The following is a 17,397-nucleotide window of genomic DNA, read 5'->3' as shown; positions in this document are numbered from 1 at the left end:
AATCCATTTTGATCGGTTCGTTAGCTGTTGTTATTTCCTGGAGATTCTTTTGAGGGGAATTCTTCCGTTTTGTCATTTTGGATAGTCCCTGGAGTGGTGCGGGACTGCAGGGCACTTCCCCTGTGCTGTCTTGAATAACTTGGGTTGGTGGGCGGGGCCACAGTCAGACCTGATGTCTGCTCCCAGCCCACCGCTGGGGCCACAGTCAGACTAGTGTGTGCCTTCTCTTCCCCTCTCCTAGGGGCGGGATTCACTGTGGGGTAGTGTGGCCCGTCTGGGCTACTTGCACACTGCCAGGCTTGTGGTGCTGGGGATCTGGCGTATTAGCTGGGGTGGATCGGTAAGGTGCATGGGGGCGGGAGGGGCAGGCTCAGCTTGCTTATCCTTGGGTGATCCGCTTCGGGAGGGACCCTGCGGCACCCGGAGGGAGTCAGACCCGCTGCCGCTGGAGGGGTGGATCCACAGGAGCACAGCGTTGGGTGTTTGCGGGGTGCAAGCAAGTTCCCTGACAGGAACCGGTTCCCTTTGGGATTTTGGCTGGGGGATGGGCGAGGGAGATGGCGCTGGCGAGCACCTTCCCCGCCAAGCTGAGCTCTGTCGTCCGGGGCTCAACAACTCTCCCTCCCGTTGTCCTCCAGCCCTCCAGCTCTCCGAGCAGAGCTGTTAACTTATAACCTCCCAGATGTTAAGTCCCGCTCGCTGTGAGAACACACTCTGTCCGGCCCCTCCGCTTTTGCCAGCCAGACTCGGGGCCTCTGCTTGGTTGGCGGGCTGCCCCTCCGCCCCGGCTCCCTCCTGGCAGTCCATGTAGCACGCACCGCCTCGCCGCCCTTCCTACCCTCTTCTGTGGTCCTTTCATCTGCGCTTGGCTCCAGAGAATCCGTTCTGCTAGTCTTCTGGCGGTTTTCTGGGTTATTTAGGCAGGTGTGGGTGGAATCTAAGTGATCCACAGGATGCGGTGAGCCCAGCGTCCTCCTACGCCACCATCTTCTCCCCCTTTACTTTTTTTTAAAAACAAAAAGAGGAATCTCTTTTTGTTGTTAGTTTATTTTGAGAGAGAGGAGTGCATGTGCACAAGCGAGGGGAGGGGCAGAGAGAGAGGGAGAAAGAATCCCAAGCAGGTTCCCGTGCTGTGAGTATGAAGCCCGCCATGGGGCTGGAACCCATGAACTGTGAGATGATGACCTGAGCCAAAACCAGAAGTTGGAAGCTCAATGGGACTGAGCCAGCAAGGAGCCCCATGCATATATATGCATTTTAAATCTGAGGGTCTTTCTTTTCAAGAACCTAAGTGGTCTTTTATTTTATTGCCCAAATGCAGAATGATAATTAAAAGATCAAGATCCTGAGAATAAAATGTGGTATTTATTATGAAGGTGAATTTCTACTATGCACTTTGGTCCTTTGGTCCATAATGGCACACATTCTTCTATATCATTCACTTGGAGTCTTAATTTTATTGTGACAACGGTCTGTTTGTGGAAAGGCTAGCTGGTGTTTAGACTCTAGAATATATAGTTTATAAGGCCGCTTTTTATATTTTGAAGACAACAGAGCAGTAGTTACATGGCTTTTTAAAAAGCTTAAAATAGGGGCGCTTTGCTGGCTCAGTTGGTAGAACATGCAACTCTTGATCTTGCGGTTGTGAGTTTGAGCCCCGCCTCGGATATAGAGATTACTTAAAAATAAAATCATAAAAAAAAAGGCTTAAAATAGATATTCTTTGTTGTTTGGTTTACGTGGGGGAGAAAAGCTTCTGGATTAAGCTTTTATATTTACTATATTTGCTTATTCTTTCTTAGAGTGTATATTGTGTTTCTAAAAAATAGCATTGAAACAAAAGCTATATAAAACAATAAAATATTTTTGTTTTCAGATGTCTTCAGTAAATGTAAAGGTGACCTCTTAGAAGTTAAAGATGGTAACTTGAAAACGCATCCTGCTCTTTTAGAGAATCTAGTCTTCTTTGTTGAGGTATGTTTTGTTCCCTTCCAGAAAAACTTGATTTTCCTTAGAGTGAAGGATTAATTTTTTAAAAATGAACAGGTAAATAGGCACCTTATACCTGTAATTTAATCCCCCGCCCCCACCTTTTGTTAACTGAAAAGCAGTTTAAATCATTTTTTTGAATGCGCTCCTTCCAAGCATACCAGGAAGGTTTTGTTGATAATGAATAAAACTTGCAATTTGCTTTACCAATGTTTAAAAATTCCTCAGATTCACTCCAAATCTGTCTGTTCTCTGTTCGTTTTCTTTTTTGACTTAACTATTATGTACTTTAAGTTAATTCCACTAGCTTTTTAAATTTGTTGCTATTACCAATTATTAAGATTCTGCACTGTGAAGGAGAATCTGGGCGCTGATTTAGCAAAACTCTCGCCTCTTTTTTAACCAGAGAGAAGAGAAGGATTACAAACACATATAATTCATTATCTTATTTTTGTCACGTTTATTTTCCTTCTCCTAGTCTGTTCTGGTAACTGGCACAGTGTAAGCGTATAAGCCTATGAACAAATCAGTAATAACTACATGTATATGTACATGCACACTCTGTAGCAGAGCAGAAGCATAGGTGTAAACACCTAAGTTATGACAAAGAAGAAATGTACTGACCAACTAGGGAGATTTCTGTTTATGTTTAAGTTTAAGATTTGCAGGTGAGGTAATATCTTAATCGGGGAAGTGGGTGAGGAGAGGCATATTGTAAAGAACCTTTGGATTCCATGCCTAGGAATTTGGACCTTTCACTTGAGTGAAAAAGATGTTAATAAATTGCTACAAATTTAAAAGGAAGCTGGATAGAGTAGAGGATGGGTTTAGAGCTGGGAGAGCTAGAAGGAAGGCTAAAGATTGAAGCATAGTATTCTGAGCAGTATTCAGATGAAGGTCTTCTGGGTCTGTGTGGTGATTGTAGAAATGAATCTGATCACTCTAATCTGTAATGAGCTAGAGGAGACCTTGAAGGGATTTGCACAGCACCGTTGGCAAGGATTATTTAATCCATAACTTTGAACTGTTATTGATGAATTTGCGGTTTTTCCTCTTTCAGACTATTTCTATCATCCTTTGGGTGTCCAGTTACTGTGAGAGTGTCTTGCGACCATATAAATTAAATCTACAGAAAAAGAAAAAGAAGAAAAAAGAAACCAGCATCATCATGGTAATAACAGAAAACACAACAACTTGGCTGCGTGCAGCTTTTAATTTTCACTGTTTTCCTGCATATTGTAGGAGACCTTAGGATCCTGTGTACATTCATTTTCTCTGTCAAGCTTTTTTTTCTTTTTTTAAATTACACACCTACAGAAAAGCTTAAAGACCAGCATGATAACACTCAGATATCCTTACTTGACACTTGTTAACACCACGCCCAAGATATTTTCTCATTTTCATTATGATTTCTTTCTTGGCTTATTTATAACTTAGAAATGTCTTAATTTCCACATTTGCCACATCTCCTTTATCTTTCTCTCATTCTATCATCTGTCCCAACCTCTTGTTTGTTGAACCGTTTAAAAGAAAAGTACAGACTGTGATGCAGTCTCCTACAGAATCACAGTACTGAAGAAATTTTCATACCTAAGACATTTAATACTGATGCAGTCCTGTTATAATGTCTGTATTCAGATTTCCCCACTTACCCAATTGTGTTCTTTATTATAATCCTTTTCAAAATACTGGGATCCTATTAAGTATCTGACATGGCTTTTATTTATTTTTATTTATTTATTTATTTATTTTTTTAATTTTTTTTTTTAACGTTTATTTATTTTTGAGACAGAGAGAGACAGAGCATGAACAGGGGAGGGGCAGAGAGAGAGGGAGACACAGAATCTGAAACAGGCTCCAGGCTCCGAGCTGTCAGCACAGAGCCCGACGCGGTGCTCGAACTCACGGACCGTGAGATCATGACCTGAGCCGAAGTCGGACGCTTAACCGACCGAGCCACCCAGGCGCCCCCTGACATGGCTTTTAGTTACCATGTCTTTTTACCCTCCTTTCAACTTCCTTAGTCTTTTGTTTATCTTTATTGTTCAACAGTCTAGCTCAGTTTTTGGTAGAATGTCTTACAATCTGAATTTGGCTTGGGTTTAGGTTAAATATAGATGCTGTTTCCTTCTTAGCAAATTAAGTCAGGGGGCACTCATGTTGTTAAGTCCCATTATTGGTGATCTCAAATGAAATTATTTGATAAGGGAAGTGTCTATGGATTTCTTCATTGTAAAGGTGCCTTTCCCACCCTGTGATTAATAAGTCATCCGTGGGACAATACTTTGAGATTGTGAATATCCTATTACCTGCCAGCCTTTCATCTGCTGGTTTTAACATCTGTTAAGTCTAACTTGCATAATCATTTATTAAAGTTATGGTTCCACACTGGTGATTTTTAAAAATTCTGTCAACCCTTTTATCATGTATTGGTTGGCATTTTTGGTAGAGCTGTCCCACACCCATTCATATATATATTTGTATGTATATTTTTAAGTGTCACCATCTATTTGAATATCATTCTTTTTTGTTTGCTTTTTAAATATTTATTTTGAGGGAGAGAGGGGGAGAGAGAGAAAGAGTGAGAGAGCGTGAGCATGCGTGGGAGCACACAGAAGCGGGGGAGGGGGGGAGAGAATCCTAGTCCAATGATGGGCTTGATCCTTTGAATCATGAGATTATGACCTGAGCTGAAGTCAAGAGTCAGATGTTCAATGGACTGAGCCACCCAGGCGCCCCTTGAGTATCATCCTTTAAAAAAAATTTTTTTTAATGTTTTTATTTGAGAGAGAGAGAGAGACAGAGAATGAGAATGAGAATGAGTGGGGGAGGGTCAGAGAGAAAGGGGGACACAAAATCAGAAGCAGGCTCCAGGCTCTGAGCTGTCAGCACAGAGCCTGGGACTTGAACACACAGACCACGAGATCATGACCTGAGCCAAAGTCGAACACTCCACCGACTGAGCCACCCAGGTACCTATAAATAAATATTTTTTAAAAAAGAATATGTTCCAGTTAATATAGACAGTTGCAGTACTCTGCAGAAACACTGGAATTAAAAACTGAGATTATTAGTGTGATATAAATAAAGTTCATTTATTTCTCTTTCTATTCAGTTTTGTAGTGTCTTCCCATCTTGATTGATTTAGTTTTTGAATGTGTAAAACATTAATATAAATTGTATCCTTTTCATAAGGAAAATTATTTAGGATTCATTCTGTGCAGGATATGCTATTTTATTAATGTTTGCATTTATCCTAGGTGGGAGATTTTTGCTCACTGTAGCAACATAGCAACCGTTGTCATTTGAAAATGTTGATTTTTTTTTTTTTTTTGATTATTCTAATTTTTTTTTTTTTTTAACGTTTTATTTTATTTTTGAGACAGGGAGAGACAGAGCATGAACAGGGGAGGGTCAGAGAGAGGGAGACACAGAATCGGAAGCAGGCTCCAGGCTCTGAGCGGTCAGCACAGAGCCCGACGCCGGGCTCGAACTCACGGACCGTGAGATCGTGACCTGAGCCGAAGTCGGACGCTTAACCGACTGAGCCACCCAGGCGCCCCTGTTGATTTTTTTTTTTAATGTTGATGGTTTTAGTAGTAATTTTGACTTCCTGCATAATTCAGTAACAATTCGGGAATTCTTTAGATTTGACACTGCTTTGCTGGATGTTTCTATTCATTCAGAAACAAAGGGTAGTTCTATTTGGAGCAGGATGTAATGAAGAAACCTGTCCTTTTTTTTTCCAATGTAATTTAACATATCATGAGTGTTAAGTTTGATGGTATAGAACAGAGTTGCTATGTTACTTTCTCTTCTGATGAAAGCCTGTGCTCTTCAACTGTGTCAAATAGCTTTTTCGTATTTGGATTGGGATGGAGGGTGGGTTATAGTTATTGCTTTTCTAGTTTCTAAAAATGAGAATAGCTTTCGTATATTTCTGATCATCAAAGTAACCTAAAGGTGTGAATAAAATGAAGGCCACCCATATTCCCACCAACCAGTAATTGCCACTGCAAACAAACCAGAATTATGCTCTATGGGAGGTTCTGCAACTTGTCTGTTTGTGTTTGTTTTCATTTAACAGGTTATCTGGGCATCTCTTCAGGAGATACGTAGATGTATCTCATTACTTTAAATGGTTATATGATGAAACATTGGTATTCCCTGTTTTCTCATTTGCATTTAAAAAAATTGAGTGTAGGGTTGGGGGGGTGGGGCAGTGCCTGACTGGCTCAGTTGGAGGAATGCATGACTCTTGATCTCAGGATTGTGAGTTCAAGCCCCACATTGGGTGTAGAGTTTACTTTAGAAAAATGTTGAACCTGCAAGGAAAACTTCTTGAGTCAAAAGCTAGCCTTACTAATTGATTGGCCAGGTTTCTTGTGTTTGTCTGATTTTTGAATTTTGTCATATGTTTCTGGGATTTCTTTGATGTCTTTTCTGTTCATCTTTTTGCCCAGATTTCCTGTTGTGGTAGTAATATTTTTTCTCTTGATGTGTTTTGAGCTATTCAGGTCTTAATAATGTTACTCTGTATCCTATATGATGCAAATTTTTCTTTTCATTTGTCTTTTGAGTAGTTTTTTGGTCAACATAGTAATTTTATATATATATATATATATATATATATATATATATATATATATATTTTAATGTTTATATTTGAGAGAGAGAGAGAAGGAGAGAGAGAGACAGTGTGTGAGCAGGGGAGGGGCACAGAGAGAGACAGAGACAGGATCTGAAGTAGGCTCCAGGCTCTGAGGTGTTAGCACAAAGCTCCACACAGGCTGGAACTTCCAAGCTGTGAGATCATAACCTGAGCCAAAGTCAGATACTTAACCCACTGAGCCACTCAGCACCCCTAAAAATATTTTTTTTAATAGTTCTTAGCTTGGTGTAATGTTTAGAAAGGCCTTTTCAGTTTATGATTACACGAACCATTACCTAAATTTTCTTCTGGTACTTTGGTGGATTTTTTAAAGTTAAGTTTAAATCTACCTGGAATTTATTTTGGTACTTAACTATTTATTTAATTCACTTAATTTATTTTTTAAAAGATGTTATTTTTAAGTAATCTTTATACCCAGTGTGGAGCTCAAACTTACAACCCTGAGATCAAGAGTCACATGCTCTACTAACTGAGCCAGCCAGGTACCCCTGTTTTGTTTTATTATTGATTTATTTTTACTTATTATTTATTATTATTTTATGTGGTTTTTTTGTTGTTGTTTTGTTTTGAGAGTGAGAGCTCACGTGTGTGTGCAAGTAGGGAAGTGGCAGAGAGAGAGAGAGAGAGAGAGAGAGAGAGAGAGAGAGAGAGAGAGAGAGAGATTGAGAATCCCAAGCAGGCTCCATTCTCAGCTTGGAGCCCTCATGTGGTGCTCAAACCCATGACTCTGGGATAATGACCTGGGCCAAAACCAAGAGCTGGCTGCTTAACTGACTGAACCACCCAGGCATCCCTTAAATTCATTTAAATTCCCTTACATTCTTAAGTTTTATCTTAGGACCTGTTTCTTTTCACTTTTTTATCACCTTACTTATATATCCATACTATCTGGATTTCATGTAACTTTATGATCTACTCTAATATATATGAGGGCAAATTCTACATAACCATTCTTTTTCAGGATTTTCTTGGCTGTTGTCTCCCATTATGTTTTCTATTAGAACTTAGAAAACTCTTATTTCTGTTATATTTCTGTTGTTAACATTAGAGGAAATCTCAGTGACATATAGAGAAATGAAGTTTTGGTTTCTTTCATCTTCTTTAGTGTTCCAGAAGAGTACCAGCCTGAAGTTGAGTAATAACCAACTAAGATATTTTCTGTTGGTTTTTCCATCTCTAGTTCCCCATTTAAAAAAATGCTTGTCATTGTTTCTGAATTAGCATTATTTGGTGCCAATTAAATTTACCTTGCTTTAGAGAGACTGTCTTAATATCCAAAACTGTATCCATCCCTGTTACTATTTATAGCATTAAGTAAAACTATAGCATGAAGTTAATATAGCTTATGTGATATGAGTGAAGGAAATATGTTTGATAATCTTTCATCTTTTAAAAAATATTTTTTCCAGCCACCAATCTTTACCAGTTTCCAAGACTACGTTACTGGGCTTCAGACTTTAATTTCCAATGTTGTGGATCACATTAAAGGGCTTGAAACACATCTAATTGCACTTAAACTTGAAGAACTTATATTAGAAGATACTTCTCTCTCGCTGGTAAGAGACTGTAGGCCATCAGCAATAATAATCTTAAAGGTCACAAACTTGAAAGAATGTCACATTGCTTCATGTGGTTGGGCTTTGCTGGGTATCTTTGAGAATGTTAATAAGTAGATAAATACAGTTTTATTGAGCTCGCTGTTGTTGGGTAAATGCTCGTAGAAATACAGTGATCGAAAAACCTGGCTTTAGAGAGATATATACAAAAACTGCTTTAAATTGGAGATATGATATACACACAGAAATGGAACGAGCCAGAAAGAGTCTCACTGGAGGGGGGACATTTAAGGATTAGTAAGTTTTCAGTAGGCAGACTGGAATGGATGAAAGGAATCTGAAACAGAAGGCACAGAGCAGAGGCAGAAAGGTAAATTGTGTGGGGCACCATGAGTCCGTTGGCAGAGCTAGAGCACATGGTATGTGGGAAGGACTGTCCACTACAAAGATGACAGGCACAGTAGGCCACTGTCAATCGTTGTGTGGTTGTTGTTAAAGCATCTGTCTGCCCTCTGACATGAGGAATAAGATTGCTCATTTTGAGTATTCTTTTTTTTTTTTTTTTTTACTGTTTGTTTATTTTTGAGACAGAAAAAGACAGAGCATGAATGGGGGATGGTCAGAGATAGAGGGAGACACAGAATCTGAAACAGGCTCTGGACTCTGAGCTGTCAGCACAGAGCCCGACGTGGGGCTCAAACTCACGGACCGCGAGATCATGACCTGAGCTGAAGTTGGACACTTAACCAACTGAGCCACCCAGGCGCCCCTCATTTTGAGTATTCTAAAGGTTATCTTTAACTTTGGGCTACTTTAGATTTTTCGAGCCTTGACTCTGTCCTCATCTTTTGACCTTGGGAAAGTCACTTACCCTCTCTAGGCCTCAGTTTCTTTATCTGTATAATGAAAATCATAATACCCATTTTATAGGATTATAGTGAGCATTAACCAAAATAATAATGGCCTTATATTGCCTATTTTTGTTGAAGTCATGATACATGTACTGAGCAGCATCAGCCACCAAATATAGGATCCATATAGTGCTATTTATCTTTTGGGTAAAAACAAATTTTTTTTTAATTCAGTTTCCACTAGGTTTACTTCTTTATTCTTTCTTTATTTTTTAATGTATTTATTTTTGAGAGAGAGAGAGAGAGAGAGAGAGACATAGAGTGTGATAAGGGGAGAGCTAGAGAGAGGGAGACACAGAATCCGAAGCAGGCTCTGAGCTGTCAACACAGAGCCCACGTGGGGCTCGAACTCATGAACCGCCAAGATCATGACCCGAGTCAAAGTTGGCCACTTAACAGACTGAGCCATCCAGGCCTCCCTCTTTCCTTCTTTTCTTTCTAAATTTGAAACAACTATCCATAAGGCCTCTGGACTAGCATCTCCAGTCCTGGTTCTTTTCCTCTTCCGTAGGGGTATCCACTGAAACTGGTCTGTGCCTAGACCTTTTAATGTAACCTTAAAATATACGCTAATAGCTGTTAGGTTTTTGAAAGTAAATGATACATTGTTTTATTCTGAAACTTGGCTTTTTTTTCACTTAACCTTATATTCGAGAGATTTGTTAAGACTAATGCATATACATCAATTTTGTTTTTTTAAACAACTGTATGACATTCAAATATGAGTGCATCATAGCCATTGGATATTTTAGTTTTTTTGTTTTTTTGAGAGAGAGAGGGAGCACATGAGAGCAAGTAGGGGAGGGGCAGAGGAAGAGGGAGAATCTCAAGCAGTCTCCACACCCAGCATGGGTCTTGATCTCACAACTGTGAGATCATGACCTGAACCCAAATCAAGAGGTAGACACTTAACTGACTAAACCACCCAGGTGCCCCTTTGGTTGTTTATATATATTTACTTTTACTACAGTACTGAATGAAATGTATTTTATATACCTTTTCTTATGCACATGTGTACTTCCAAGATAGATTAGGTCTCGAGTAGTAGTATTATTTGGCTATAAGGTATGCTTACCTGATTTCTTCAGGGTTTTGCAATACTGCCAATTTCATGTAAGCCTGATTAGTTCTTAGCCAGCCTCCTTTTTTTCTCTGTTTGAACATTCCATCCCTTTATTTTTTGTAAAATGTGCAGCAAGTATTTAACTCACATATTTGAGTAGGTCTCAGAAAGCTTTGTTCTTTTTTTTTTTTTTTTTAAGCTGTTTGGTCTGTGGAACCAATGGACTTTGTCAATATAGAGGGAGACCTATCAATATTATCACTAGAAAAGGTGGCAGAGGTAAATTTGATGCTTTTAAGAAGTGGGTATGATAATGTCCAAATTAATAATAAATTTCCATTTTTGTTTTCTGATGAAATAATCAGAAATATTAATTTTTCCATTTTGTATAGCCCATAACAAAATATTAGTGATTTTATGTTCAAACTACTTAGTAATAAATTTTCTACCTTTTTTCTATATGAAAGATAATAATCAGAAATCTCAGTTTTTTCACTTTGTATAATTAAAACAGAGAATACTGATGGAAGAATTAAAAGAATAATAATGCTAGAGGCTCCTGGGTGGCTCAGTCAATTAAGCATCTGACTTTGGCTTAGGTCATGATCTCACAGTTCATGAGTTGGAGCCCTATGTCAGGCTCTGTGCTGACACCTCAGATTCTAGATCCTGCTTCGGATTCTGCGTCTCCCTCTCTTTCTGCTCCTCACTCACACTCTGTTTCTCTCCCTCAAAAATAAATAAACATTAAAAATTTTTAAAAAAAGTAAAGCTAAAGTAATAGCGTTAGTGAAAAATCACATGGAAAAATGTACATCTCTGATGAGCTTTAGCCTTCTTTGCATTTTTTGAAACTGAAAATGACCCACTGTATTCTGATGAAGCTTGCCATGAGACCAAAGGTAAAGGTAATTTTTTTTTTAATGTTTGTTTATTTTTGAGAGAGAGTGCATAAGTGGCGGAGAGGCAGAGAGAGGGGGCAGAGGATCCGAAGTAGGCTCTGTGCTGATAGCAGTGAGCCCGATGCAGGGCTCAGACTCACAAACCACAAGACCATGACCTGAGCAGAAGTCTGATGCTCTACCAACAGAGCCATCCAGGAGCGCCATTGGTAGTTTTAACATCTGTGAGAGGAACTGTAATCTGGGAGAATGCTTTCAGAGCAAGACCACTAATTCTTGTCTCGTTTGTAGGAAGAGAGAAAATTTTCAAAGACTGTGCAAGGGAAGGTGCAGAGCAGTTATCTACACTCACTTCTGGAAATTGGTGAGCTGCTGAAGAAAAGACTGGAGACCACAAAGAAACTAAAAATTTAAGCGAGTGTGAACCACAGGCATCAATGACTCTGCAGCAGAAAATGACATCATCTTCCCAGGCAAAAGCGACATCTGGTTGACCATCATTTTAATCCAGAACTTCCTCATAAAATGCATGAAGGACTTTGATTGTGAATTAATTTTTTAGGTATTAAATGTATACAACTGATTAAATTATTGTATATAAACCGGAAGCAGGACCCTCATCTGGGTTTGACCACTTTTTATACATGTTCATATGCATATGGCAGCCACAAGAGAACCCCACTTTTCTTCTTTCCTTCCATCGCCAGAAACATCTGGTGGGGGGGGGGGGGTTGTCCTATAAAAGCAGCAATAGAAATTAAGCATAAAGCATTGACCTCAGAGCAGCTGAATGGCCCTACCATTATAGCAGTGGGTGTTTGATCTGGTTCTTGAGCCTTAGGAAGCAGAAAGCAGTGGAGGGGGACCATGGCTGGGAGCAGGCCCTCTTTCCTTTCCACATTAGTTTAGTTTCGAGGTTTCCTCAGCTGCTTGGCTCCCACAGAATCCAAAGCAGGTACCCGAAGGGCCTCAGATGAAATTTGGCATAGGCACCTGTCAGTGAAGGGTGCCCCTCAGAAGACCACAGGCACTCAAGTGTTTGGCTTAATAGTCTAATAGCCAAGACATCCCCATCCTAGCTCCTGTGAGAGTTAAATCACAAATAGGCTTGTGTTAACTTACGGCTGTATGGAGGGGAAAGCAGTGCAGGCCACTTACAGGCCTGCTGAGTACTAGCTTGCGGTCTTTCATCCATCTTTGGGAAAGATGGGAATCACTGTTTTAAAGAAGAGAGGTGTACATAATTTATGCAGGCGAGTCTAATACCAGTGTCATTGGTTTTGTGAGATATATATATATGTATATGCTTTTACATATATATTTTCAAGCATATATATATATATATATATATGCTTGAAAATAAAGATTTAATACTTTAGTGTTTTTTAAGTGGGGAGTTTGGGGAGGAAGGAAGGAAGGAATGTATATTATGGACTTAATCTAGGTTTTAAGTTTTAGGCTGGCAAAAGAAATGTTATCCATTGGGTTTGACTTTCAGTCTGCTTTCTTCAAACTTGAGAATTGCACCAGGGTGGTGTTTACATTGTACACCTGGAGCTCCCCAAGACTGTAGCTTCAGAGGTCGGTCTGACAGAAAAGATAAACATTGCTCTTGAAAATGTTATACAGTTTATACAATTACTTTGATAAGTTTTTGTGTTTGAATCTGTGCTTCTGTTTTTGGTCTTTGTTACTCAAATACCATTAAGTTAATAATTCTGTAAGAGGAAAGACATGAGTTTGATGAGGAAATTCAAGCATCTGATGGAGGACTGATTGGTCTTGACGACCTTACAGGTCATTTCCAATGCTTCTCCAGTGAAACGTGATACTTTTTTTCTTTTAAAAGCAACAAAAGAGAGCTCGGAAAATGTCTGTATGCAAAACAATTGTATTTTGTCCCCTCATCTTGACTTTCTTAGATTCACAATTTGATAGGGTGATAAATAACTGTTTAAACTTCCAAGGAAATTTTTTAGAAAATTACAAAATTATCTGTTCAAAATAAGACTTGCTGGAAATCCTAGTCCATCAAGTAGTTTCAAGAAGTTATTTTTTGATCTAAGTTGGTATCCACAGCCGTCATACCCCATCCCAAAAGGAAGAACTGCCTTGAACAAGATGAACTGAAAGTTCTAATTGATTCCAAATCTAATTTAAGGACAACATATCATAATTTTGTAAAACTATTGCCTATTTAGATGGAACTTGGTGTGTGTATGGGGGTGGGGGATGTGTGTATGACATGTGTTCTTGAAATGATGCTTCTTTGAATATCCAAAAATACTGTACATAGAAATAGAAATGCTCTATGAAACAAGTCTATTAACTGACCATGGTCAATCTAGCATATGTGTGCTCAGTGAGCTGGCTTTGGTCCTCAGGGACAGTGCTTGACTCCAGTGGTCTACCTAACTAGTCTTTTGCCTAGGGGCACCTGGGACCTCTACTGGTTTTAGTGACAAATAATGTTACGTCGAGGTTATGCTTCTTTTGTTACTTGCTGATTTTCCTACTAAATGTAGCATTTCAATTAGATCCAACCTCTTACATTTTGAGATAATTGTAAAAAGAATGAAATTATGCAGAAATGGCCAATATCTTTTATTGATCTGTTCTTTTGGAAACTGTTATGCACTATAAATTGTGTACAGTTAAAAAAAAAAATATATATATATATATATATTCTTACATGAGTAAAAAGCACCCTCTCCAGCAATTGTATGTCATTGGTATTTGAAGAGAATTCCCAAATAACCCATTGCTGCTGCTGCTGTTTTTGGTTTGTGTGGGTTTTTTTTTTGTTGTTGTTGTTGTGTTTGTTTTTGTGTGGTAAATTGATATTTAAAAAAAAGAAAAAACACGACTACTGTTTACAGACTGAAAAATTACTGCTTTTTATACTACTGAGATCCTAAGTTAAGACTCTCCAAAGCAAACATTTGGTTTAAATCATTTATCTGATGTGGATAAAACATAGAGAAATTTTTAGTGTCCTCCACATAATGGAAAATGTACAAATGCCTAGCTGTGTTGCCCATCAATTTTGTATATTTTCATAATTTTAATTGTTCAAAATTGCATTATATTTTGCAATCACTATGTTCAACCTGGATTTGTCTTTCATTTAAACTTTTAATATAAAAAGGGGTTTCAATGTATCTATGGCCTTGTTATTGAAACTCTTCCTACTTATTTGATGTCATTTATTAATATGGGAAGTATATATTCTTCCTTCTTCAGTACTACGTGAAGCATACATAGCAAATTAAACTAGATGGGTTAATTTATATAAACACTTCCATCTTAAGTTGCCTATCTGCCTGGGTCATTTCTGTTCAGATTCCTAGAAGCCACTTTTTTTTTTTTTTTTTTTTTTTAAAGATTTTAAGTAATCTCTATACCCAATGTGGGGCTTGAACTCACAACCCTGAAGTCAAGAGTCACATGTTCCACTGACTTACAGGTGCCCTGAAGCCACAACCTTTTAAATGGTGTAATTCATCTCAGTTTTGTACTGAGAGTTACATTCCTTGGCAAAATTGTAATATTTGTGAATTTAAAATTTTTATTTCAAGGCTACTAGTCTTTTTGTTTAAAAATAGTACCTCATGCTAGCATTCATGAATTCAGCATATATGAATTGAATGCTTCTTTACAATGTGCCAGATTCCACTTTAGGCTGTGTTGATAGAATGGTAAATGATAGCATATGTCCCAGTTCGTGGCCAAGGTGGGGGAGAAGATAAGAAATACAAACCTTAGTTTGTAAGTCCTGTTTTAAGTAAGTCAGGATATGTGATAACCTGAATCATGAGTAGTGCCCTCTGACCCGACTGATGAAGAGTCAGCCACCAAAAAGGGAACCCAAGTGGAGAGGCCCCATGGCAGGAACTACTGAGCATGTTTCAATGACTGGGGGGAAAAAATGGGCTCAAGTGTTGGGTTTAAAGGAGTGGAAAGGGGGAAGGAACTGAGGTAGAAAATACAGTTGGGGGCAGGGGGGTCCAGAGCAATCAGAACTTTTTAGTCAGGGGAAGGAATGAGATTTCTAAAGTTAGCAGGAAGTTACGAGAAGATTTCAGGCAAACTGATGACATGATTTATCCAAGTACTTGGGCCCACAGGCTGGGATCCAAAGTTGACACACACTGACAATACAGTGGAAAGAGGAGCTCCTAGTTTCCTTTGTGTCCAGTAATATTAAATGCCCTTGTCTGGGCCCTGAGAAAAACGTTTTCGCCTGCTACTCCATCCCGATGCTGTTTCCCTTTTAACAAAAGGTGTGTAATTGGATATACCTCACTGCCACTTTCAACCTTACCTAAAAGGTGGGCTCAGGTTTATACTTTTTTCTTGTTCTTTTTTTTTTAGATGCTGTCACTGACTCGATGCAGAGATGTATTTCATAGTAATAACTGGAAGGTAAGCAACCATGAGCCAAATACTTATAAAAATTATTCGTGGTGGGAATGTAAGCTGGTGCAGCCACTCTGGAAACAGTATGGAGGTTCCTCAAAAAACTAAAAATAGAACTACCCTACCAGCCAGCAACTGCACTACTAGGTATTTACCCAAGGGATACAGGTATGCTGTTTCAGAGGGACATATGCACCCCCATGTTTATAGCAGCACTACCAACAATAGCCAAAGTATGGAAAGAGCCCAAATGTCCATCAATGGATGAATGGATAAAGAAGATGTGGTATATATATGTACAATGGAGTATTACTCGCCAATCAAAAAGAATGGAATCTTGCCATTTGCAACTACGGGGATGGAACTAGAGGGTGTTATGCTAAGTGAAATTAGTCAGAGAAAGACAAATATCATATGACTTCATTCATATGAGGACTTTAAGAGACAAAACGTGAACATTAGGGAAGGGAAACAAAAATGTAAAAACAGGGAGGGGGACAAAACAGAAGAGACTCAAATACGGAGAACAAACAGGGTTACTGGAGTGGTTGTGGGAGGGGGATGGACTAAATGGGTAAGGGGCACTAAGGAATCTACTGAAATAATTGTACTCTATGCTAACTGACTTGGATGTAAATTAAAAAATAAATTGAAAAAAATTATTTGTGGGATACTTCTAGCAGTTTATGCTGTTGGAGCACAGAGCTTTCCTGCAACTTCCAGCTTCCATACATCCCAGTAAAAGTGGATTTCTCCACAATGTACTATTTCACATATGAGAAAAAAAGTTACCACAGAGAAGGCTACTACCTAAGACTACCTAGCAGGTTAGGGGGTGGGTAAAATTCAAACCCTTTCGTATATGTGCTGAAGTGAGCACAAGATTCAAATTCTTAAGCATTGATGAAATGAGGTGAAATCTAGACCACCCCCATCCCCAAGTCTTCTCTTCTTAGTCTTGATGGCTAGGTTCAAATTCTCAGATTCTATCTTGGAACAATCAATCTTTCCAGATGCAAGTCTGATGCCAACTTTTTTGGTGGCACAAATTACCAAGGACTGTTTGAGATAACTTACAAGTTCCTCGGAACCAGGTTCTTATGTTGGATTCAAGGTCTCATTTGCTTAACCAACTTACCTGCAAATTCCCTTGACATTGTTATTTGCTTGATTCTGGGAGGCCAGTCCATAGCCTCCATTACAACCTGATTAGCAGCATTTGAGCCACAATATTATTTAATTAGAGGAAGAAGAGAGAAGGAATCCATTTGACCCAAGTGTCAGGGAAAATTTAACTTATGTGGCATATGCAAATCACTTCAGACTCAAAACTAGAAAAGGGCCCATCTTTATGTTTTAAAGTTTATTTTGAGAGAGAGCGCAAAAGAGGGAGGGTCAGAGAGAATCCCAAGCAGCTGACAGCATGGAGCCCGATATGGGGCATGAACCCAGATAACGACCCAAGCCAAAATCAAGAGTTGGACACTCAACCCGAGCCACCCATCTTTAATGAAAAATGTTCGATACAGGCACCTGGGTGGTTCATTCAGTTGAGTATCTGACTCTTGATTTCGGCTCAGGTCATGATCTCAGGGTTTGTGGGATTGAGCCCTGCATCGGGCTCTGTGCTGACAGTGTGGAGTCTGCTTGGGATTCTTTCTCCCTCTCTCTCAAATAAAAAACATTAAAAAAAATATTTGATACATAAAACCTCTGATAGGATTATCTAGCCCTGCCCAATAGCTCATGTTTCTTCAACTCGAGACCCTAAGCTTTTAATACTCAGTCTGGACCCATCCAATGAAGTACCCATTGATGTGCTGCCACCTTTCCTTTCACAACTGACAAGATGAGATCATATTCAGGGACTGTGGATGCATTTAGT

At 39.0% G+C, this 17,397-nt stretch overlaps 1 protein-coding gene across 5 annotated transcripts in view; it reads left to right on the top strand.

Moving 5' to 3' along the window:
- Positions 1-15,558, top strand: part of NAA25 (N-alpha-acetyltransferase 25, NatB auxiliary subunit) — an 80,924-nt gene extending 65,366 nt beyond the window's left edge. For 4 of the 5 annotated variants that reach the window (XM_042962178.1, XM_042962177.1, XM_042962180.1 and 1 more), the window contains 4 exons: positions 1,877-1,974; positions 3,050-3,160; positions 8,071-8,217; positions 11,385-12,434. In XM_042962178.1, the coding sequence (XP_042818112.1) occupies positions 1,877-1,974; positions 3,050-3,160; positions 8,071-8,217; positions 11,385-11,507 (479 nt within the window). In that variant the 3' untranslated portion in view covers positions 11,508-12,434. Of the gene's footprint in view, positions 1-1,876; positions 1,975-3,049; positions 3,161-8,070; positions 8,218-11,384; positions 12,435-15,467 lie in introns of those variants that run through there. The other variant, XR_006209904.1, reaches the window with a different exon arrangement.
- The last annotated feature ends 1,839 nt before the right edge of the window (positions 15,559-17,397 follow it).

This window comes from Panthera tigris, chromosome D3 (genome assembly GCF_018350195.1).
Source record: "Panthera tigris isolate Pti1 chromosome D3, P.tigris_Pti1_mat1.1, whole genome shotgun sequence".
NCBI classification, from domain to species: Eukaryota; Metazoa; Chordata; class Mammalia; order Carnivora; family Felidae; genus Panthera; species Panthera tigris.
The sequence above is the reverse complement of the archived record's forward strand: the minus strand, read 5'-3'. Positions and strand labels throughout refer to the sequence as shown.